At 41.9% G+C, this 25665-nt stretch overlaps 1 protein-coding gene across 4 annotated transcripts in view; it reads right to left on the bottom strand.

The window, feature by feature from the left end:
- The window catches only part of ATP7B (ATPase copper transporting beta), a 76986-nt gene that overhangs the window by 25355 nt on the left and 25966 nt on the right, over positions 1-25665 (bottom strand). For 2 of the 4 annotated variants that reach the window (XR_014018793.1, XM_081266344.1), the window contains exons 3-6: positions 9646-10876; positions 4788-5030; positions 3765-3928; positions 948-1109 (exon numbers count right to left, since the gene is read on the bottom strand). Coding sequence is in view for 3 of the 4 variants with exons in the window: in XM_081266344.1 (XP_081122470.1) it covers positions 948-1109; positions 3765-3928; positions 4788-5030; positions 9646-10876 (1800 nt within the window). In the remaining variant the exon portion in view is untranslated. Of the gene's footprint in view, positions 1-947; positions 1110-3764; positions 3929-4787; positions 5031-9645; positions 10877-16026; positions 16204-18063; positions 18190-25665 lie in introns of all 4 variants that reach the window. The other 2 variants (XM_081266345.1, XM_081266346.1) reach the window with 2 other exon arrangements.

Here is a 25665-nt window from a genome sequence, read left to right as displayed (position 1 = left end):
CTGGGGCTGGGGCTCAGTGGTTGAGTGTTCCTAAATTCAACCCCTAGTAGCCAAAAAAAAAAATAAAATAAAAAAATAAAAACTAAGGATGACAGCATTAAACATGCTATGAGATTATTTCATTTCACAAGCAATTTCATTAGTAATCGTTCTTGCTAGATTTAATTTATCCTTACCAGCTGTTACAAAGTTAAATTTTGTTCATTTTGATTAGCTTAACCCACTCCTATCACCACTGATTCTCAGTCTAGGGTATAACACAGCCCACAAAGAGGAAACAGTTGGTCTGTGGACAAACTGAGGGAGATAGAACAGGCGTGAGAATTCTGATTTTCCAGAGCAAAAATGAGCAAACTCTTAGGGCAGGTCCAGCAGAGGGACAAAATGTGGTATAATTCTGTCCAATGCCAACATTCCTTTGTATAAAGATAACTGGCACAGACATAAATAATATTTTAAAACTGCAATTACCCATTGGCTCCTGAGGCTGGAGGATCACAAGTTCAACATCAGCCTCAGCAACTCAGTGAGACCATGTCTCTAAATAAAATATTAAAAAAGGGCTAGGGATGTGGCTCAGTGGTTGAGCGCCCCTGGGTTAAATTCCTGGAACTAAAACAACAACAACAACAAAAAACCCTGCAATTAAACAATTTAACCCTATATACCACATTTATCATGGCAATACTCACTGATCTCCAGGACTATCTGAAACAATAATGTATTTTCTCCCCCTCATCTCTTTCTTACCAATTCACTGATATTCTCCCTCAGATTATTTGATAGTTACTTACCTTCCCAGATTAATTTAAAATGATTGACCATATTTCCACAGAAAAAGCTGATGGATTTTAGTGATTTTCATTCTGCTTATCTATACTTTCTCATTTTTCTTCAATGACTACATATTACTGTTTCTTAAAAAAAAAATGAATTGAATGAATTACCTCAATGATTTTGACAATATCCCGCGGACCGATAATTTCAGGGTCAAACTTCACATGGGCTTTGCTGGTGGCGAGGGCCACTGAGGCATAGGTGATGCCATTTGTCCTGGTGAGCCTGGACTCTATGTTGTGAACACAGGAAGCGCAGGTCATCCCTGTGACCTGCAAGACAGGAGAAGAAACTCCCACAGGCCCAGGAGCCACTCAGGAAATTCCGCCGGGTGACGTGCCATCATAGGATGGGGCCCTTGAGTGTCACACCTGCCCTGCCAGCCTTCCCATCCACAGCACCTTCTTGAGACTCTGGATGCCCACCTCCAAACCCCTGTAGGAGATGCTCGCCCTTAACCTTCCTCAGTGGCTCCAGGGTATAAGCACTGCTTCTTCCCCAGCTCAGGCACAGGACACAGCGATCATTAGGCAGATGGCAACAGACGGAAGTTCAACTTCTGGCTCTGACAAGCATGTGCTTTTGAAGCCACCCTCTGCTCTACCTCAGATTTCTCACCAACAAGATGGGGACAAGAACCGCCTCTCAAGAGTAAGGTGACATACTTCTGCCAAACCTTCTGGATTCCTGAAAGACTTATGCATATGTCACCAGTGCCTGCCCTGCAGCCTCTGCTATACCCTCCCAGCTCCAATGCTCTGCTGGTGATAAGGGGTCTGATGGCAACGCCTCATTATCAAGAAGGAAGAGACTTAGGAAGTGACCAGTGGAGGAGATGGAATCCGAAGTGTTCAAAGTATGGACCGGGTTTTGAACAGGTGATGGTAAGGGTAACATTAGGAGGAGTGAAAAAGGCAGGACAGTGCAGTGTTCAGGCACCCACCAACAGCTGACGTGGCTGGTGCGGGAATGAGAGGAAGAGGGGGATGGTCTGCAGTACTGGTTGGGTCCACAGCATGAAGGCTCTCGGGCACCCAGCTGAAAGGGTGGCTAAGCCATTACTGGACGCAAAGCCATTGGGGAGTCATCAGGATAATGTGACCAGAACTGCACTCTGAAATTTGCATCAGTCATCCCAGAATAAATATCAAAGAGACAAGCGTCCCACCTGGAATTAGGGAAGAGAGGCAAGCTCATCTGTAATCCAGACACATTCAACTTGGCCTGGGACCCAACAAGACCAGAGAGGGAGGACCATCAGAAAAACTAGAGCTTACCTGCTGGCAAGTGGCTGTGCTAACAGAACCCAACTATTTCAATGATCCTTCTAAGCTCTCCTTTATATTTGCAATAGTAATAAGCAATATGTATGTACTCTTGTGTAACGTTTGTGTACTGTCTCAGGCACTGTACAGCTTTCACCAGCCCTGGGAAGTAGGCGTCAAAGCCGTAGCACCAATAGGTTTAATAAGTTGCCTAGAGGCACACAACCAGTGAGGAGCAGAGATGGAGCTCCTCATCTGGAGCCAGATGGACTGGCTCCAGGGTCTGCTCCAAGCCACCCTTGTCTGCATAATGAGGTGGTTCTCTAAGTTAATACATGTCCCTGAGGCAACAGGGCCAGAATTCACACCCAAACCTCCTGCATTTCTACCATACCACAAGGTGCATCCTGACATGATAAAAATGGAGTCTGAAGGGAGGCATGCCATTCCTGGAATACGAATGAGGCAAATTAGACAATTTACTCTTCTGATGTGAGTGGTCACTGTTTCCTCAAACACTAACTAAATATTTAGAAGTTCACAGAAAATGTCTGTGATCATGCGATACTAATAGAACTTTTACCACCACACTGTTTTAAAAAAGAACACTGCCAAAAAACCACTGTTTCAAAGAAAGTCTTCACCATTTCCAATAATAATCTTTGTTTAGATTTTCCACATAGTAGTCTGAGTGGGTTGAGATGATCACATGTGGAACTGCCAGTTTGCAGGAGGGACCCTCCCCTGTGACAGGGCTGATGTGGGCATAGCCCAGGAAGTTTACCCCTCAGCGCTCAGGAGGCCTCCCCAGAGCAAGAGATCTGCTCTACAGAACACCACTCATCAGGAGCTCAATGGAGCTCAAGGTGCCACTTCTGCATTATACACTTCTTCTTCAAACATTGACTTAACACTAATGGCAGTGACTAAACACAAGTGAATAAAGGGCCCCTTCTGCTTTCAATGACTTGTTGATGTGTAGCTAAAACCATGAACAAACAGAAACTACTCCTTCCCGCCCCAAACACTGAAAGCCACCCCCTTAGGCATTAGCCTTGGACTGAGCTTCTGGGATACTCTGGTCACTAATTACTCCCTAGACACCCAGCACCTACAAGTCCTCTTCATTTTTGTGGGTTTTGGTTGGTTGTTTTTGTGGGGCTGGGGATCAAACCTAGAGCCTTCCACTTGCTAGGTAAACACTCTGTCATTGAGCTGCACCCCAGCCATCTAGCCTCCTCTGAATGGCACTCTGTGCCCCAAGGTCCCACCTTGTCTACCTAGAGATGTCTGCAGGTGGTTGAGGTCTCTTTAGGCTTTAGACCAGGTCCATATTCAACCTCCCCAAACCACCTTACTCAGGACAGCCCACTATTCGTGATTCCTCCTTGTCCCAAACTCCTGCACCTTACCACCTCTTCCTCCTGACACCCCAGACACCCTCAGTGATGGCCTCCTCTGACTCTTTGACATAGCTGACCTTCCTTCACAAAATGAACAGGTCACTGTTGTTAGTGTCAGAGAAAAACAAAATAAACCCTGACACAACAACAAATAGGGTATATACCCTATATATAGATATATAGATAGAGAAACTCATTGGTCAGAAGGAAGGCGCTATCGACTTATCCTCAAACCCGCTAAGGCTGTGACGATACTCACAATCAGCTCGATGTTGCCATCCGCGCCTGCGTTGTCTTCCATGACTGACACCTCAAAGCCCATGTCCTGGATGAGCTGAGCTATCCTGGGTGGCTGGATGACCTCGGGATTATACTTGACCTCTGCTTTTCCCGACATCAAGGCAACCAACACCGAGAGAACACCTAGAACCATCAAGTCACAGTTGTGACACTCTGGGCATGGCGTCTGGGATGACATGGTCAACACAGTCAAGCAAAGAAAAATGTCTCCTCAGAAACCTCTGGAGTGGTGGGGAAATTATAAGTTAATTTTCCGAGCAGCCAGCCCACGGATGGCAAAGGAACTCTTGCAGCACCTCGATTTGAGCACAGTCATCGTGGAGGCCCAGGAAACTGTGGAGCACAGCAAGCAGAGGGTGGAGGAACCCTTCATCCTCCCTGAGGGCTGACTGAGGGCCAGGAGCCCAGCCTAAGACACACGGAACCACAGGTGTGGAAAGAGAATGGACTCTGGAGGCAGGGCTGAGTCATGGCTCAGGCAATTCCAAACAAAATGGGGACAGGGTTTTTGTTGTATTTTCAGATTTAAAAGACAGTACTGGAAATATAGCTTGGAGGATAAAACTTAGATAGTTCCACAAAACTCTATGGTTTCAGGGACAACAGAATGGAATATTTGAAATCAGAATTTCTACACAAAATGGAGATAATTCACTCATTTTACGGGAAGGGGTGGATGAGAAGGGAAAGGGAGGATATTAAATAACACAAGACAAACTAATTGAGAAGTCTAGCCACAGATTTAAGTTGGACTTTCCAAGGCTAACTTTGAGTAACTTTGAGATACAGTTTATCTCAAACTAAATAGAGAAAGAATGCCAACTGCCCAAGAACATTAGACAAACATCTACACTATCGCACACAATGGATTTGCTGCCAGATTGTCAGGGCTCTTGATAAACGCTGCCATGGAGACTCTGAGGGGAGACCATGCAGCCCGCACACAGCATTTTCAAGTTCAACATGAGGCCAGATCTCTTACCAGCTTCTTTCTGAAGATTCCTTTCAATGTTAGACACACAGGATGCACAGGTCATGCCTTTGATCTGCAGAAAGCACTTCTGTGGTGCTACTGTACCAGTGGGTGGTGGGAAATTTGGCAAGGGGCCAGCGCTGTGTTTTTTAGGGAGCACTCCACCATGGGGAGCCACTTCCGGCACAGACACAGAGGTGCCAGCCAGAGTTTGCCGCATGGTATTCCCAGCATGGTTGGCAGAATACTTTTCTAGGAAAAAATGTCAGAAATAATTCAAATTAGAAGAACAAGTAGTATTTTTTCTTTTTTTCAGAACAGGAAGCTCAAGCCTGATAATATTCAGGTAAAAGCTCCTAAAGAAGCAATGTGGAGATTGAGGTTTCCACCTCTGTCTCTCCCTCCCTCCCTATGACCAGGACAGAAGCACACAACTACAGACACGTGAAAACATACAGTGCTTTGGGGTGACAGCTCTGGGCTGGTGAATGCTCTTGCTTAGAAGACAGTGGTGGTAACAGTAGTCAGACTAACTCCAAGGTCTGTGCCTTTGACCATCAACTCTTCCCTGTGAGCAGAGGCATGGCTCTCCCCATGAGCATCTCATCTTCATGGAACTGTCTGCCTTTTTCTTAATGCTTGTACAAGTCCTACACACAATCTAGACATACATCCTTTGTCATCTGGGAGCCCTGCAAATGTCTCCTCCCAGTCTGTGGTTTATGTTTTTGCTCTTCTATTGGTATCTTTTGGTAAATGAAATCTTTGATGTTAAGGAAGCTCAATAGCAATTAGCATTTTTTGTGCTCTTTTGATGGATGTCTTCCTCAACATGGCAAAAAACATTTGTGACGTTTTCTTCCAGAATCTCTATTGTTTTAATACATACCCACATTCAAGGCTATGATACACTTCAATTATTTTTTGTGTAAAGGTAACAGTCGACGTTAATTTTTTTTGCAATTATGATCCAGCTTCACAGACTGAAAAGACCACTCTTTCCTCACTGGTACCTTTGCCATAAATCAGGAGAACACACAGGTACAGGCTTGTTTCTGGGCTCCATTATGTTCTCTGATATTTTTTGTCTATTCTTGTGTCAGTACCACACTGCCTTTTTTTATGGGGGGGGGGGTTAATTTACTTAGAATAAGATGTGCAAATCAGAACAATACTATTCTTAATCTTGATATACTGAATTAGTTTCCTACTACTCCTATAACAAATTACCACAAACTCAGCACCTTTAAGACCACAAATGGATTTTCTAGCAATCCTATAGTCAGAAGTGCCACATGACTCTTCCCAAGTGAAAATCAAGGTGTGGACAGGGCTGTGGCCTTCAGGAGGCTCTAGGGAAGAATCTACTCCCTGCCTTTTCCAGAACCTAAAGGCCACTTGCATTTCCAGATTTGTGGCCCCATTCTGCCATCTTCAGTTATCAATCCTGAATCGGTGACATCTCTAACCCAGTCAGTAAAGGGTTCTCCCCTTGTAATGACTGATGGGATCTTCCTGCGCTCATCTGGATAATTCAGCATTCCCTATCTCAAGGTCCCCTCCTTCCATCACAGCTATGAAGTCCCTTTTGTCATACAAGGTAACATTCCATTTCCAGGAATTAGGGTGTGGACCCTTGGGGACCATTATCTGCCTACCTGTAACTACCACCCAGATCAACACATACTACAGAGAAAGTCACACTATTTTGATAATTCAAAAATACCTTTAAGAGCATGTGGAAAAGAATCCTATTATTTAATGATAGAGTCTCTCAGACAAAAAAAAAAAAAATAGCAGTGATCTATACTGACTGTGGTCCATAACTTAATTCTGCATGAATCTCACATACTGGATGCTTTGCGCATTTTCTGCAGAGGGGTGAACTACTTCCACTCACTCCTTCCCTGGGAAGATCTGCTGGGGCTTCTCTCTGAGGTCTCCTCCCAGGGCCTATGTGGCTTCTCAGCCAACATCCCTGTGATTATTCCCTGCAACACTCCTTCATGGAGTACCCCAGGGCCCTGCTTTTCACAGCCTATTCCTTCACAAATGCCTGTGATGTTCTGGGTGCTCAAAAGTCCAAGGAGAAACAAATTTGAAGTCTGTCCCCTAAGAGCTCCTAACCAATCCAAAGGGAGTTGTACCAAATACAAATAATACCTTGTAAGCATTTAAGTAATTATAAAGGATAGTCACACCAAAGCCCTCATGGCTTATCCTAAATTAAAACTGCTAGGTAAGACACAGGATATCCAGTTAAAGTTCCATTTCCACAAATAACCAATGATTTTTTTAGTGTAAATATATAATAAATGTCCATACACTAAAAACAACAACAAAAATGTGCACTATTTTTCTGCAGTTCAAATTCACCTGGGTGTCCTATATTCTCATAATCCTGGGCTAGATATAATTCTTATTCTATAAAATAAAAACTACTTCTTTCTAGGTTTACTCAGTCAGATCCAATTATTCTGTAATATGTAGTTCAATTCTCACTTCTTTTTTTAAATTTTTTGTTTTAATTAGTTACACATGACAGTACAACGACCTTGACATAAAATACATTTGAATCAGATGGAATATAATATCTCATTATTCTGAGTGCACAGGTTCAGAATCACATTGGTCATGCAGTCACGTATATACACACAGTAATAATAATGTCTCTTTTATTCTACTGTCTTTCCTGATCACATGCTTGGAAGACTACACCTCACAGAAAAACAACAAATGCTGACCCTATATTTCTTCCTTTTAAGTACAGAATTTACTGTGCTATGCTATTGTGTTTTCTTTATTGATTTTTTTTAAACTGTTTCCCAGGGTGCAGTAAGATTGATTGGGGGCAGGGGGACAAAACAAAACCCAAAACTCCTTCCTGAAATTTGGTACAAAGGACAATGAAAGTGGCCAAACCACCCCATATGACTTACCCAGCCCTTCAATGGTGGGTGTGCTGTGTACAGAGGGAAGGCAGGGAAGTTTCACAATACAGCAAACTTTCCAAGGACGCCAACTTTATCTTGGTTACTAGAGGAACAAAATGTGGGAAACCAAAGTCCCGCAGGCCCTGGCTGCTGCCACAGGCCCTGTGTGTGGGTGCTGGGCTGCCTCTCTCTGTAGCAGCAAACTCCAGCCAAAAGGCTACCATATCTGGTTCAGCCCACAGATTTGGAGGACACACAGGACCTGCATCCTAGACCTAAACAGTTACTACTGAGTTGACCATCATCAACTGTGGCCCTTCTGCTTAAAGTACCCACAGCTTATCCAGGTACTCGGCTACCTGTGGGGCCTGAGGCAGTGGATCTCTTAATCCCAGGAATTCAAAGCCAGCCTGAGAGAGTAGCTGGCACTTACATAGTGAGACTTTGTCACACACATAAAAGAAGTGCCCTTCCCTCCTGTTCTTCAGCCCTCTCTGGAACACCCCCATATCCATTGGTCCCAGGCTTAAGGGAGCTGTTTTGTGCTTGATGACAGCTTCAAATCCCATATCACTTACATGGTCCCTGAGGTCTTCAGGTTGAATAAGATAAGGCTGGTAAGTGATGACGGCCTCTTGGTTGCTGAGCGAAACTTTGACTCTCACCTCTCCATCCCCCTCACTACCATGCAGCCTGGACTCCCACTTTCCTAATGTCATGAAGCAGCCAGTGGTCACCCCCCACTAACCCTGAGAGACATTTCACACCATTGCCTCTGTGGCAATTTTCAGCAGGCCACACTCCAATCACTGAGAGATTCTCCTTTATGCTCCCACCTCCAGACTCCATCTTCTTTCCCTTCTCCCATTCATTCTTCTGGGGTCTCTGTTCTTGCCCAGGACTCCCACATTCAAATCTGCACCTCTAGCCCCACACTATCTTCAAGCATCAGGAGGGGCTCCTCCTAGGTTCTGCCTCTCCTCTCGGGTCCTCCCCCATCACACACAATTCCTAGCAAGGGCAAACTTGGTGGCTCTGACCTCCCAACTTTCCAAGTGGAGGACTAGCCTCCCTGTCCTTCTGCTTGGGCCATTCTGCATCCTTCCACAGCTCCCCCCACATATTGTCAGGCTGAGGCCACTGCCCAGGCTGGCCTAGCTAAACAGGCTGCTTCCTCTGCTTCTGATGGTCTTGGTCCTCCCTTCCCTCCCCACACCTCTCTTAGTTGACAAAGACAAGGCCTGGGCTCATGTTGGACTTGTCCTGCTGACAGCAATGACTTACTTCCATCTCCCTTCACTGCAGCATAAGCTCTTAGGACAGACTGTTTTCCTAGTTGTGGCCCCACAACTAGCACAGACCCTGGCAGGTGGCATGCAGAAAAGGTTGAGATGATGCTGCACGGCAGGCTCTCAAGTAAGAGAAAAAAGGGGCAGGAATGACCACCTCTCAGGAAACAGCACAGGTGGGGGCCTTTCCTTCGTGAAGACTGTCATATCTACCCTGCCAGCCCTGTGCCCATCAGAGGGGCAAGGGCAAAAGCCTTCCCTTCATTCCCACTTTGAACAGAATGGCCTCTGGGTGCTGAGACTACGATTCTGTTGTTTTTATTATTTTGCTTTACTTAGCAGAGAAAATCTTCAAAGCAAATTTATCTTTGGTAAAAGAAGGGTCTGCTGCTCCCATGCTCTGTTTTAGGACACAGAATCAGAATTCTTTCCAGAAAAGAAGCCCAGATTAGAAGTTTAGCATTTCACAGCCAGCTACCTGAGAGCAACACTTGGAAATCCCATTTCCTCTCTCCTGACCATTTTAATGCGAGGAGAGGATACAGAATCTTGCTAACTGTCAATAGGAGAGACAATAAGCCAGGAACCTTGTATCAATACCCAGATACACCCTAGGACAAGCTTTGAACATCTATCAATACATACCAGGAATCACTGAGGCTTCAAATCCCATGTCTTCTATAGCAGCTCTGAGTTCTTCCGGGCTAATTACAGTGGGATCATAAAGAAAAGTTCCAGTCCCTTCAGCCAAAGAGACAGATACTCGCTTCACCCCTTCCCGCTGGGAAAGTATGCCTTCAATGGACTGGATACAGGACGCACAGGTCATGCCGGTGATGGCAAGCACCACGGTGCTGCATGCAGGCTGCCCCTGGTTTCTCTGGGAGGAACTGGGGAAATGCTGGTCAGAAGTCTCACCGTCTGTCCCAGTCCCTCCTGCTCCAGCAGGAAGAGAAACTTTATAGTGCCCAGGTGGAAGGGCCTCAATGGCCCTCTTTAAAGACACAGGGGTGACAGAAGAAGGGTCATACTCTACTAGGGCAGTTTTGTTCTCCAGGGACACTTGAATACCTTGAACCCCTGGGAGTTGGCCAATATTTTTTTCAATGTTCAAGACACAAGAGTTACAGTGCATTCCATCTATTCCCAGTTGCAGGGTAACCACGTGGCTTCCTTGGTGCCCTGAGGTCTCAGAATTATTGAAATTCTGATTAGCTGAAGCCGACAGTCTCTTTGGGTTAATGCTCTGTAAGCGGCCAATATCAATTGGTCCCAGGCTTAAGGGAGCCGTTTTGTGTTTGATGGCAGCTTCAAATCCCATATCACTTACATGGTCCCTGAGGTCTTCAGGTTGAATAAGATAAGGCTGGTAAGTGATGACGGCCTCTTGGTTGCTGAGTGAAACTTTGACTCTCACCACTCCCTGCAGTTTCCGGATCTTGCCTTCGATGGAGTTGACACAGGACTGGCAGGTCATGCCCTCCACCCTCAGCTTGACCACTGCCTCCTGGGCTGGTAAGGACCTTGAAGGCCACGAGGAAGCTTTTCCTTCTGCAATGCTGGCCTCGAAGCCCATTTCCTCAATTTGATGGTAAATCTGTTGCAGGCTCATGACTGATGGCACGTATCTCACAGTGGCACTGCCTTGTTCCAGAGAAACCTTAATGCTCACGACGCCTTTCAAACCAGATATTCGGCCCTCGATGGACTTGACACACGACTGGCAAGTCATACCCTGGATGCTGAATGTGCCAGTGGCTGTCTGAGAAGGGCACATGCCATCCAGACCACCTTCGTAGCCGACATTGTCAAAGGCAAAACTCTGCTTCATGGCTGGGTCCCAGGAATGAGTAGGCACAGAAAGTTTAGAGAAGATCTAAAAGGAAAAGAAATAACCATTTTTTAGCTTTAAAATCAAATACTTTTTACAGTATCCCAGCTTGCTTGGCACTAGAAATGATGTTAATAACACTGGTGTCAGGATGAGAACATAAAACAGACAAAAGTGGAGGCATCATTTACTAAATGAATGGGCTCATGTGAGTCCCCTTTAGCTCTGACATTCTGTGATTATGAACCTAGCAGTCAGTCACTGTCTGCCCACCTTAGTGAAAGGCCTTTCTCACCCAGCAGACGGAAGTTTCTGAAGTACAGCACGACCTGGCTTTATGCATAGAACACAGCATGACTGGGCGACGACAGAGGCTGAGACCTCAAAGACAAGGCCTAGGTGTCCTTCCTTCTGGCTGATACCTGAGACCCCAAAGAACTTGCTCCTTTTAGCTAAAACTATGCAGGGTCCTAGTGAAATTCAACTCCCAGAACAGGCAACCCCTTAATTCTGTGTATCTTTCTAGAAGTCAGTCTGATTTTCTAAATAGGGTCTCAATACACCAACTGGATCTTGGTATAACTAGATCTTGCCTTCAATGGAATTGGCGCAGGACTGGCAGGTCATGCCCTCCACCCACAACTTGATCTTTGGGCATAGGCTACAAACGCAGGCCTCCCAGGCCTGGAAGAGTTGGAATCAACAGGTGGACTACATGTCAGCAAAGAAAGGTCTAAAGATATGCTGAGGCAAAATGAGCATAAGTGGCTGGCCAAGAAGGGCAAAAGGGAGAATCAGGAAGAACAGGAAATTGAGTTCCTGGATCTATTTTCTTTTCCCACATTTTTTTCAGTGCATTACAGTTGTACATAATGGTGGGATTTGATGCTACATATTACTCTATACACATAAGAAAACAAAACAATTTGGTCAATATCATTCCCCAGTATTTCTCCCCTCCCTTCCCTCCTTCCTTCCCCTGGTCCCTTTCCTCTCTAGCTTCCACATTTGAGAGAAAACATACAATCCTTGACCTTCTGAGTTTGGCTTATTTTACTTAACATAATGTTCTTGAGTTCCATCCATTTTCCTGCAAATGACATAATTTTATTTTTCTTTGTGACCAAATAAAAATCTATTGTGTACATATACCACATTTTCTTTATCCATTCATCCACTGATGACACCTAGGCATGTTCCATAGTTTGGATAATGTGGATTATGCCTGCTATAAACATGGACATGCATATATCACTGTAGTATGATGACTGAAATTCTTCAAGATAAACACTGAGGAGTGATACAGCTGGATCATATGGTGGTTCCATGCCCAGTCTTTTGAGAAACCTCCATACTGATTTCCATGGTGGTTGTACCAATGTACAATCTATTACAGTTTAGCTAACAGGTGTCCCCTAAAAACTTCATATGTGAGACAATGCAACAACATTCAGAGGTGAAATGATGGGGTTGTAACAGCCTTAACCCAATCAGTGAATTAATCCCGAGATGGGGATTAACTGACTGTTAACTGAAGGGAGATAGGTGTAGATGGAGGAGGTGGATCATTAGGGGGTGTTCCTTTGGGGTATATATTTTGTATCTGGCAAGTGGATTCTCTCTGCTGCCTGATTATTATGTGAGCCATTTCCCTCCATCACATGCTTCCACCATGATGTTCAGCCTCACCTTGAGCCCTGAGGAATAGAGCTGGCTATTAATGAACTGAGACCTCTGAAACTATGAGCCCCCAGTACAAAATTTTCCTCCTCTAAAACTGTTATTTCAGGTCTTTTAGTCACAGCAGAAACAAAAAAAAAGCCACTGACTAAAACAAAATCCTAAGAGTCTTCTAAAAGTGTTACTTTTTCTCCACCTCCTCTCCAGCATTTATAATTGTGTGTATTCTTGATGGCTGCCATTCTGACTGATATGATATGAAATCTTAGTGCAGTTCTGATTTGCATTTCCCTAATTACTGATGATGTTGAACATTTTTTTCCATATGTTTGTCAATTATCTGTAATTCTTTTGAGAAATGTCTGTTTAGTTCAGTTGCCCATTTATTGTTTTTTTTTGTTTTAAGTGTTTTGAGTTCTTTATATATTCAGAATATTAATCATCTGTCAGAAGAATAGCTAGCAAAGATTTTCTCCCATTCTGTAGGTTCTCTTTTCTTATCTTTAATTGTTTCCTTTGCTGTGCCAAAGCTTTTAAATCTGATGCCATCCCATGTTATTAACTCTTGGCATTATTTCCTGAGCTTTAGGGGTCCTATTTGAGAAAATTATTGCTTATGCCTACATGCTAGAGTTTTGACCCAACATTTTCTTCTAGGAGTTGCACAGTTTTTAGTCTAATTTTTAGATTTTTGATCCATTTTGATTTTTGAGCAGTGTGAAAGAGTCTAGTCTATTTTACATATGGATAACTAGTTTCCCAGCACCACTTATGAAAAAGGCTGTATTTTCTCCATTGTATGTTTTTGGCATCTTTATCAAGGATCAGATGATCTGTGTGGGTTGGTCTCTATGTCTTCTTTTTTTTAATTTTATTTTTATTAGTTCTAATCAGTTATAACATGACAGCAGAAAACTCTTCGACTCATTGTGCATAAATGGAGCACAATTTTTCACTTCTCTGGTTGTACATGAAGTTGAGTCACACCATCTATTCTGTACCATTAATCTATATATCTGTTTTCATGCCAGTAATACACAGTTCTTGTTACTGTAGCTCTGTAGTATTGACTCTGGACCCATTTTCTTAATCCACCACAGTATTCACATTATTTCCTAATTTCTACACATAATGATGCAGCCTCAGTCATTCTATTAACAAGACAAAAATCTTCATTTTGTAGACTCTCAGCCTTCTGCTTTCTTAATTAGATATAATTTTCATAGCAGTTGTATTTTCCCCAGTTTTTGAAGCATGTAATACTACTGTGGTGAAAACTATATCTGATTAAGAAAACAGATGTGATTTTTAAAAAGCATGTTTCCCTCTACTCATACACAATCCTACTGACCCTCAGATGAATCTCAATCACATAGATTGATCTCCACATCTCTGCACATAGCACAGATCTTATCAACTTGCCTTTTGAGCAGAGTAATATGATAAAGTTTAAATAACTTTTAAATGGAAAATACAAATGTTCATTTGTAGATCCACAAGAGGAATCATAAGCCAGGTTGGGATTTATAATAAAGAATTATGTTTTTTTTAAATATTCACTACAACATTTTCTATGACAGCAGAGAAAAAAAGGAATAATTAAATAATTTCTGGGGAAGCAATTCAAGAGTTTGCTAAATTTAACAGACACTGAAATTATCTGAGGTATGAACATGGGATGTAGTATATGATAAGGATGACATGGAATAACTATTATTCCATGGATAACTGGCCAGGCACCTTAGAAACCTATGTGGAAAAAAAGAATTCAGAACCTATATGTCAAAAGACATTTTGGATGGATCAAAGACTGAAAATTCAAAAAATAAAATAATGAAAATACTAGAGGAGGTTCTAGGGATGTGGCTCAGTGGTAGAGTGCTTCCCTAGCATGCCTGAGACCCTGGGTTCCATGGGGCAGGCCGGGGTGGGGGTGCAGTTTGAACAAATATAGGAGGATATCTGTAAAAATCTTTGAGTGGGGAAAGCCTAAATATGACCAAGAAAATGAAACAGAAAAAAGTTATAAAAGACTGATTAACTATAAGAAGGAAAAGAAATTACTCAAACCCACTAAAAAGATAAATAAAGAACTGGAAGGAAAAAGAACTTGCATTGCTAATTTCCTTTTTTTTCCTTTTCCTTTTTTTTTTTTTTTTTTTTTTTTTTGCTGTGCTGGGGGTCAAACTCAGGGCCTGGCACATCTAGTGCTCTATCACCGAGCTACACTCCCAGCCCCAAGAGCTAATTTCTTTAATACAGACGAAGTTCCTCTGAATCCAAAAATCCAACAGAAAAAGGAAAACAGTTCATCAAAAAGGAAATGTGAATGATAAAAAATGAGACAAAAATGACTTTCAAACACATGAACAAAACATTCGAGGAGAAATATGACATTCCATGCTCACCACAGCAGAGTGCTCACCAACCAGGTTGGTCCCATCTGTGTGTTCTCAGAGCAGGCCCTTCCCACATCCCCATCAGGAGTGGCACTTCCCTGGAGAACAATGTGGCAATGCTTTTTTCTTGTTTTTTTGATACTGGGGATTGAACTCAGGGTACTTTACCACTGAGCTTCATCTTCAGACCTTTTTTTTTTTTTTAATTTTTAAAGTTGTAGTTGGACACGACACTATTTATTTATGTATTTATTTTTATGTGGTGCTGAGGATCGAACCCAGCAATCCCAGCCCTTCCCAGAACTTTTTACTTTTTTTTATCTTGAGACAGGGTCTTGCTCAGTTGCCCAGGCTGGCAGCTGAGCAAGTGATCTTCTTGCCTCTGCCTCTCCAGTAGCTAGGATTACAGGTGTGTACCACTACACCTATCTGTGATGATACCTATTAAAATAGCAAATTCACATCCTTTTTGACTTCAGCAACTCTATTTCTGATAATTTTTCCAATAATTATATTTCTTTATGTGAAAATGAAAGCATGTAACAAAGATTTAAATGCTATAAAAGATAAGAAAAAACAAATTTCCATCTGGTTAGTCTGGTTAGTTAAATTATTATAACCATACTACCTAGTTTTTAAAATGAATGAGGCAGCTTTGAACATACTTTGTTCAGGGGAAAGAGCAAGGCACAGAACAGAGGGTATGTTTCTGTTATCTTCTGTTATATGACAAACCAAATTTAGCAGCTTACAGAGTTTTTCCACTTGGACAGGGCTCAGCAGGGAAAGCTCATTTCTGCTCTAACAGCATCATCTGGGCAGGGGGGCCTAAATAGAGCCACCCTCAGCTGGATGGTGGTTCATTCAGCACAAGGCTGCCAAACTGATGTTGGTGACCAGTTGGAGGTTCCATTGAGGCTGGTGGCAGAACCTGTTTTTTTTCTCCTTATAATGAAGTGGGGAATCTCACAGTTGGTGACTCCTGAGTTCTGAGAGCCAGTGTCACAATGGCAAGCATTCTCACAGAACAAGTCTCAATGTGCAAGCACTTATCAAAATTCCCATTAGCCAAAGCCAGTCACATGGCCAAGCACAGTCAATGTGAAAGGGAATTACCCAGAGCATAAGTGCAAGCAGGTGCAGTTCACTGAGAGGGCCACCACAAGTTTACCACAGTAAGCCAGCACTGAATGACACCAGAAACCATTATGCAAATAGATCATCTCTGAGTGAATGCATAAGAAATCGGTCCAGAGTTCTGCAGAGGACTGAACAGCTGAAGGAATCAGGTAGCTGGAATACAAGGAAAAAAAGTCATGTACACTGTACAGATTAGTGTACAACGTACATGCATTACCAAATGCTAAAAAATAATTAATTTCGAAATTAAAAGAAAATATCATGAGTGCAAAAGAGATCCAGAACAGAGACTTGTTTATAGTTATCACTAATTAAATACTGATTTAACTTAAGGGATGAAGGAAAAACTAAGAATATATTTAAGGACACTCACTTTCATACAGTGCTTTCTTAGTAGAAATTGCCTCCTTTTAATAAGACATCACCCTCACCTATCTAGTCTGTTCGAAAAACAAATCTCTAATGATTTACTACCCAACTTATGTCCTGGTCCTAGCCCTAGCGACAATTTACCAAATCCAAGCCACAATGCTGGCTCTTAATCTGTGGATTGTTGAACTTACACTCCTGCCAAAAGGATGTGCAGAAGTGTTGGAAGCTATTTGCTTGTGACAAACAATATTAACAGGTACCCCTTTTTAGGTAAGCAGGTTTCTAAGGACCAGCAGTTATAAGAAACAAGAATTGCAAATAACATGTCTTTGTGAAAACACTTGAGTACCTCTTGGTTCAGGAACCATCTCTTAAGTGTAGACACATGGTGTGTGTGTGCTTTCAGTTCAATTAATACAATCTTTGGAGAAGAAGAAAAATCCTCCTATTGTGTTTTATGTCAAACTAACAAAGGTTTAGATTTAAGGGCTCATCAAATAATCATGATGTTGGACAGCAGGCCGGAGCTTCGAGCCTTGCAAAAGCCCTGGTTTTTCTCCTATTCCCACCCAATTCCACATTCCCTATAAACATTTGGGGCTTTTTCTGCATACCCAACACCATACTGGGGGAAAAACTTTGCAAGCCCTTGAATTTTTAATAAGCTATTCATATGGTGGTCATCAAGATTAGAAGGAACTGGGACTGGGGTTGTGGCTCAGTGGTAAAGCACTTCATAAAGATGAAAAGATGCATAAGGTGAGGCACATGAAGGAACAGAGCTTCCATGCCCTCCCTGTGTGAGCCACCTCCAAGAACTTCCAGGAACCTTCACAAGTTCAGCAATCTGGAGGCTGACCAAATCTTCCCTTTTAGGATTTTATGAAAGCTCTAGTTCATGACACGATTGATTAAATCACTGGTCAATGGGATCGATGTAACCTTCATTCCCTCTCCCCTCCCCAGAGGTTGGGGAGTGGGGCTGAAAGTTCCAATTCTATCCTTTGGTTTTGGTCTTTCCTGTGACCAACCATCATCCTGAAGCCACTTGGTGGTGGCACCAGTCAATTCATTAGCATACACTGCTTTGAAGATTCCAAGGATTTCAGGAAAAGGAGGAAGACCAAATGTATATTTCATAATATAGCAACTAGTTACTTCTGAGATTTCTTACTTATACCTGGATCTCCATCACCCTTAACAGGTCACCACTGGGCTACTCTCTTTGAAACTTCTTTCACTGTGAAGGATGTGTAATGTTCTTAACATCCTATGCAGCAAAAGCATTATAAGTGATGCAAATTTTCCAAGATAAAACCTCCATCTTCTATATATTCCACACTCTGAACTTTCAGGGAATGCAAAGCACAGAAAAGTCCTGGTTCATATATTCATACACACACACTCAAGAACAGCAAATAATGAATGATTCTGGGTGTTATTTTATAAAGATGGATGGCATTTTATATCCCTTATGCTCACAACAATTCTAGCAGTAGGTATGTTTGCTTTTTTTACTGTTGAAACCACTCCGGAGTTTATCCAAGTCCACAAATCAATTTAAATAATAGAGCTGGGGTTGAAATCCAGTTCAAAAGTCCAATAGGCCCTGTATTTTCTTAAAACAACTTTTAAGGTTACCTTTTTAAAAATCCATATTAGGGCTGGGGATGTGGCTCAAGCGGTAGCGCGCTCGCCTGGCATGCGTGCGGCCCGGGTTCGATCCTCAGCACCACATACCAACAAAGATGTTGTGTCCGCCGAGAACTAAAAAATAAATACTAAAATTCTCTCTCTCTCTCTCTCTCTCTCTCTCTCTCTCTCTATCTATCTATCTATCTATCTCTCTCTCTCTCTTCCCCTCTCTCTCTAAAAAGAAAATAAAAATTCATATTATTACAACAAGTGACTATAATGCAGAAAAGAAAACAAACGCAAACAGCCGTGTCCCACCTGCAGACAAGCTGAGCTGCCTAAACCTGAGTCAGGGCTTCACCCCTAAGTATCTGTCTCCTCAGAAAAACTGAGGCACTCACTTTGCTGTCCTCAGTGTTCCCAACTGCCACACACTTGAGGGAAGCAACTTAGCCATGAATGCACGACACAAGTAACAGGAACAGGTTCCTGGGCTACATCCAGCACCCTGGATACACTGTAGGTGAGTCAGAGCCTCGCTCGGCCTTACCTCAGATTTCCCTGGATGTCCCTGATTCCGGGCGAGGGAGGGTAAGAAGGCTGCTTGACTCAAGCAAGGATCTCACCCAGAATGGGAGTGTGGCTCAGTGCTGGAGCCCATGCTCGGCATACACAAGGCCCTGTTTCCAATCAAAAGAGGTAGGGGAGGGGAGGGAAGGAGGGGGGAAGGGAGGGGATGGGTTCTCACCCAAAAGGACCTGGGCATCAGGACGAGTGGGTGTTAGTCTCCAAAACCCCCTCTGAAGAAGAATCCATGTTAAACCTCTACGTAATTAATCAAGGACATGTATATGTACTTGGGTGTTCAAATGAAAAATTGAGATTCTCTTTAGCTGAGTTACGAAATATTGATTATTTTTTAAAAGTATATCCTTTCCAGTTTTAAAATTTAAATAAAAAGCAAGTATTACTTTTCTTTAATATCTTTATTTTATTTTATTTATTTATGTGGTGCTGAGGATCGAACCCAGTGCCTTACGTATGCGAGGCAAGTGCTCAACCACTGAGCCACAATCCCAGTCCCAGCAAGTATTACTTTTATAATCAGAAAATAAATGTGATTTTTTTCACTTGTCTAAAGCAAGAAAGAAAATGTTTTTGCTCAACCATACTAATTTAAGCCAGAATATTAATAATTATAATAAAGATGATGAATGGATGACACATTTGGATATTATTTTATATTCTAAAGAACACTTTCACATATATCTCTGTTTAAATATCTTCTTTCCTACTCATTATGAATTTCCCAAGGGTGTGTCTGACTGTCTTGGATATGAAGTCCATCTCTGAGCAAATCCAAGCCTGACTCCTTATGGTAGAGTGGCAGTAATAATACTGACTACCCTACAGCTGTACTTTTATAACCAGCACTAAGGGGACTTAAAAGGTTAAGAGCGTACATGTCTGGTAATGAATGCCCATAAGAACACATATGGCCTCATGTGATCTTCAAACATGGCCCAGTTTGCAAGGCCCTTAATATTTTCTTCATTTTACTGATAAGGAACTAGTCACTGAAATTAGTGTACATATTTTCCCAACTCCCACTCCAACTCCTCTACCATGTCCTTTAACATTATTTCACACAGGTTCAGAGAGAGCTTCCAATAGTAGTTATTTAAATTTTGTCTATTTCAAAAACTCAGGCATTCATTCAGACATACAGAAGGACCTACTATGTGCCCACTGTGTACGCAGCAACCCAATATCCTGATGGCAGACTGCACCTTCTGGGAAATTTTACACCAAGGACTATTCAGTGCCTGTTTTTCTCTGAACCACAGCAAGGGAAATTATTAACCCTAACTAGAAAACTGGAAACACATATTTGATACTTGACTGGAAAAACAAAGTGAGTAAAATAAAGGACAGATGAAATTAACATACCCCAACACATACATGCATATAACATGTTGTTTTCAACAAACAACAAAATCCACAAATTCACAACTTGTGAGACAATGGTATCCTCTCCAAGGAGCACTTCCCGTTATCTCAGAAAACACACTCCCAATCTCCTGCCACACAGCTTTATATCAACCAGTTCAGAGAACACTGTTGTTTTTAACTGATGTCTACTGTAACAACTATTCCATCAAACTTACCAATCAATCCCACTTTTCTACTCTGAAATCTTCTCTGAAAGCACTCTATAATCAGAGAGCGTTTTCCTCTCCCAAATTATAAAGTTTTAAATGACAGGCCCGTCACTAGCAAGCAGCTGTAAATGTCTTGGAATTTATTTTTAATGTTTGAATGAAGTAATCTAATTCCAAACCATAAAGTCATAATTTCCTTATGTCATTTCTCAGGATTAGTATAAGAGCATGATATAAGAGACCTACACTGGATATGTGAAATATCACCACTGGTTAGAAGAAATGGCAACACCAAAGATATTAGTTCAGATATTCATACTACACAGCAGAAATGAATGGATTTGAGATTCTTTTTGTTGATAAATTGCATATGGTTGTCATATTTGAAATAATACAGTTAGTATTTTATTTTGCTTTACAAAAATTTATAAAATAATTGCTAAGGAATGAAGTGGTTTTTGCCTGGAACTATGACACATAAAACAAATATATTTCTTTAAAAGACTTACCTATAAACCTATTGTTTATAATACTACTCTATAAATGTATGGTGGGTGGGAACTAGCTACTAATTCCCCAAAAAGAAATGCAAGGGGCTGGTAAACCCTTTTTTAAACATAAATAAGATAGGAATTTAAATAATATATATTTTTTTTACCCAATAGACTAGTAAAATATTTAAAGTTTGATGATAAAGTAAGCAAGAGTGTAGGGAAAATAATTTGTACCTTTTGGGAGAGCAATTAGGCAGTATCCATCAATGTTAATGCTCATTACCTTTGCTCCAGAGAATTTTCTTTGAAATTCTGGGAATTCCATCATACAGATATAAAATTAGAAATAGCAATGCTCATTGCTACTCAAATGGTGAAAAATTGAAAATGAGTTAAACAGTCTTCTACAGGGAGCCAGCTACAGAGACTCAGACAGAAACGCTGTGTCATGATTAAAAGGGGAAGGGCACATGAAAAGGCACCCTTGAAAGATTAAGGGAGAAAGCAGCAAAACAGCATAAATAGGGTCCTATCTGTCCTAAGGAGGACAAAAAACACATTTCTATGCCTTGTTACTGATGTTTCCATCCAGCAGACACTGCTTTTAGGGAACGCTAAAGAATCTGATCAACATGATCTCTAGGAAAGCAAATTAATTTCTCATGATGCTGCTGCTGATTCTGTGGTGATGGACAGCCACTTCTTTAAGTTACTACTTCACCCCACTTCACCTATTTTCCCCTTATTTTAGAAGGCTTATACTTATGCCAGCTGGGTCTTCTTGATTTCATCTAGGAAAAAATAAAACTCAGCCCAAACACCACTCATCTATGGTAAAATTCTGTACCCTGCTTCCCAAAAATGGTAAGGGATGGGTGGTAAAGCATGTGCCTGGAATGCTCAGGGCCCTGGGTCCTATCCTCAATACCACAAAAATTTTAATAAAGATGGTAAGTCCACAACGTAACAATGCTGTTGCCTTTATCAGTTTAATGCCTCTGAAACCAACCCTCCTTCCTGCAAGATAAACCTAGTTTGAGCTCATCTGTGTGTTTACTCAATAGCTTGATACCAACGAATGACACTCTGCCAGACGTGAGATACAAAAACAAAATCAGCAGCTTAGGACTGTGTGTAGCTCAGTGGCACTTGCCAGCATGTGTGAGGCCCGGGGTTCCACCCCCAGCACACCACAAGATTAAGAGGGGGGAAAAATACCAGCAGCCAATTTTGGTCAAAGAGGTCAATAGGGTCATGAGTAAGGAGGCTTAAGCAGTTGTTTCTGGACAGAAAGGGGAATTCTCTACACACCTTAGACAAAACCCCAGGAACCGCCAACTACTCTCACTTCCCAATGAAGGTGAAGGAGAGATAAGGAGGGGCAAGGGTGGGCAGATAGGTTCCCTCCTCTCTCTTCCTCCCCTTTTCACAACTAATTTCTTAGGAAACTCCAGGTTTAGCCCTGTTGACAGCAAAGAGAGATCTAATAAGTAAGGAGGTAGAAGGAAACGTACTACCACCACTGGATTGGCTTTGCCTGTTCCAACATTTTCCCCGTCTCTCTAAAACACATACAAATCAAAGACAGGTTGCTTAAAATCGTGCTTTAATTCTCAATTGTACAGAATGTACTCTACATTGTATAAGAAATATAAAATTCAGGGGCTGTGGATATGGCTCAGCAATAGAACACTTGTGTGGCACATGTGAGGCATCTGGATCCATTCTCAGTACCACATCAAAATAAATTTAAAAAATAAAGAAATATAAAATTCGAACAAAGGCACTAATCATAAATAACAAGTTTTAAGTTGTTATTTATAACATAGCAGCTACTGTGTCTCTTGTGAATAAAGTGTCACCTGAAAGCCAACTTTCCATCCACCATAAATTAGAAGCTCTCGAACACTCAAGCATATTCAAAACTCTGTCAGAGTCACAATGGAAGAGCAAGGGATCAAGTCCTTCAAGCTAGCTCAGCTTTCATGTCCCCACAGGAGGACTAAGGACACCTCCTTGGGTAGTTAAGATGACTAAATTAATTGACAAGTGACACAGGCAAGGTGCCTACCACACACTAAGTACTAAATAAGTGAGTTCTCAAGATCCAAAATTTGAATCATAACAGAATTTTAGTCAAGACACTATTGACATGAAAAACAGTGAACTGTAATTGACTTTTAGTTTGGTTTTTATAATCATAAACCAGCTACTACATATTTTCCCTATTTGAGGATCATTTAAGTTCTTTCTAAAAGTAACCTTAAATTTAAAAGTGGGGCTGTCATTTAAAATGGCAGTGTAGCTGTGTCTATGTATTGACATAGAAAACTATCCACAAAATATTGTTAAAAATCCAAGATATACAACACTCTGTATAATCTGATCCCATATTTATAAAAATATATTTAAACATGTACATGTACGCATACATAAACAGATATACACAGCTATTTGTATGTGGTTGCTTTCATTTCCCTCTTCATACCTTTCTGCATTTCCCATGCCCCATGATACACTCATTTTTATAATAAGTATGTGTCACTTTTATAATCAAGACTTCAGGAAAAACAGTTGCAACTGTGATCAGACAGACTACAAGGCTAACCCAGTCCTATGCAGACATTCAGACAGCCCCAGACACATCTCAGAGTTGGGAATTCTATGGAAAAGCTTAACTTTGGCAGAGGTGGTACCACTTTGTGTTTGCGATACTCCACAAAGTGCTTTCGCTGTCTTCTGAGGCAGGATCTCTCACCCAGCTTTGCAATGAGGAACCTGACCCTAGGGGTGTTCCAGACTCACCTACCCAGGCCCCACAGCCTATAGCTGACATAGCATGGATCACCTGCCCCACTTAGGCCTCTTCTCACCCCACCTTCTGAATGGGCTCCATAGCCAGATTCAGGGTGCTTCCCAGTCACTGGGGATAGTAAAAATTACTAGCCTATGTCACATCCCAAAATCTCAGAGAATCTGCAAATTAATGGTTCAGACTTTTTTTTTTGGGGGGGGGGATACTGAGAATTGAACCCAGGGGGGCTCTACCACTGAACTAATTATCCAGCCCTTTCTATATTTTTATTTTGAGACAATCTCACCAAGCTGCTAAGGCTGGCCTCAAACTAGTGATCCTCCTGCCTCAGCCACCTGAGTCCTTGGGCTTACGTGCATATGTCACCATGCCTGACCAGTTTGGACATTTTGAAGGAATGCTCTCAATGATCTTAAACACTTGGCTAAAAAATACAAATGCTGGCCCTGAATTGTACAAAGGAGCAGGATACGAAAAGACAGACCAAATGCTTTGTTAAGTCTTTACGATTCTAAATGACTTAACACATATTAGTTGAACTACTGGTTGAATGGAAGTTCAAGAGGTATAAACTGGAAGCTTCACAATTTTTGGAAAGCCAAGTAATTAAAATTCACTGAGCATGGAGTTTGCCACCTATCCCCTCACCTTGCCGAAAACCTCTTTTATCCAACTCTGTATAAAAGCTTCTCAAACTGGCAGCCACTGAATGATTCCACACTTCCTGTTATTAAAGTTGCCTGAGAAGAAACTTTGAAGAAGTTTTTTGGAATTTTCCACAAATTCACCACACACAAATCTGTGTGGGAGCTGATGGGCTGGGGGGAAGGGGGGTGCCAGGGACTGAACCCAGAGCCTCATGCATGCTAGGTAATCACTCTGCCATGGTGTCACAACCCCAGCCCCCAAACACATTCTTAATATTACCTTAGAGCATAATTATATCCTGGTTAAAGACCTAACAGCAAAATACAAGGTTTTTTTTAGGGTTTCTATTGTCAACAGCCAAATACAATGTGACTTCAACATATGTAAATCTCTTGCACAATACATTTCAAACAGTTCTCATAAAAATTCCTTTGATTTGGGGGGACTTTCTAAACAATGAACACACACATAAAAAAAGTTTTAAAGGAAGCTAAATACTTATGAAAACTTCTCTTTGCATCTACTTAGTATAATGCCTTCAAAACTACTTGCTTTTTCATCTGAGTACTCAAGGAAGACCCCAACCCCACATAGATTATTGGTGCCACTTGGAAACGGTGTTACAAGCACCATTTTTACAAAATATTGTACTTCCCTACTTTTGAATACAACTGACCTTTGGGTTAATAAAACTTACATTTATTTACTTAAGAAAAGCAGCTTCTTTCTCTATTTTTTTGTACTGGGGATTGAACCTAGGGATACTTAACCACTGAGCCATATCCCAAGCCCTTTTTTATATTTTATTTAAAGACAGGATCTTGCTGAGTTGCTAAGTGCCTTGCTAATCTGCTGAGGCTGGCTCTGAACTGGAGATCCTCCTCCTGCCTCAGTCTCCCAGGTTGCTGGGATGACCGGCATGCACCACCGCGCCCAGCAGCAGCTTCATTTTAAAGCAACATTTTCCAAGTATTTAGTTGAAATGTGATGATTAACAGATTATATACTCTTAAAAAATAAAAAGGGAGGGGCTGCGAGTATAGCTCAGTGGTTGAGTGATTGCTTAGAATGCTCCAGGTACTGCATTCAATCCCCAGCAACATAAAAAATAAAAATAAAAAGGGAGGAAAGACCCATTTTTGTCCAACTTACCTTTTGGAACACTTGTGCTCCGCAGGCTTACAAAATATCCTGAAAATATGAAGCAACAAGACCCAAACTTCACCTGCCATAAAATAAACACCACGACTCTTTCTGGTGCTATACCTGAGCTCTCTCTCTACACCCCAGACTGCTTGCTCCCTGACCCTTCACACATGAAATAAGGAGAAAGGGCCGTCTGTAACCTGGTCCCAAGTCCCTCATGGCTTTCCAGCCCTTCTGCAACTCCACTGACCTGACGGGAACCTATTTCCTGGGTTCCATCCATGGCCCTCTGTGGAAATCCTCCCTCCTCTGATGGTAGAGAGCTTTTCTTCTCTGAAGATAC

Source organism: Spermophilus citellus (assembly GCF_964194105.1).
Source record: "Spermophilus citellus genome assembly, chromosome: 1".
NCBI classification, from domain to species: Eukaryota; Metazoa; Chordata; class Mammalia; order Rodentia; family Sciuridae; genus Spermophilus; species Spermophilus citellus.
The sequence above is the reverse complement of the archived record's forward strand: the minus strand, read 5'-3'. Positions and strand labels throughout refer to the sequence as shown.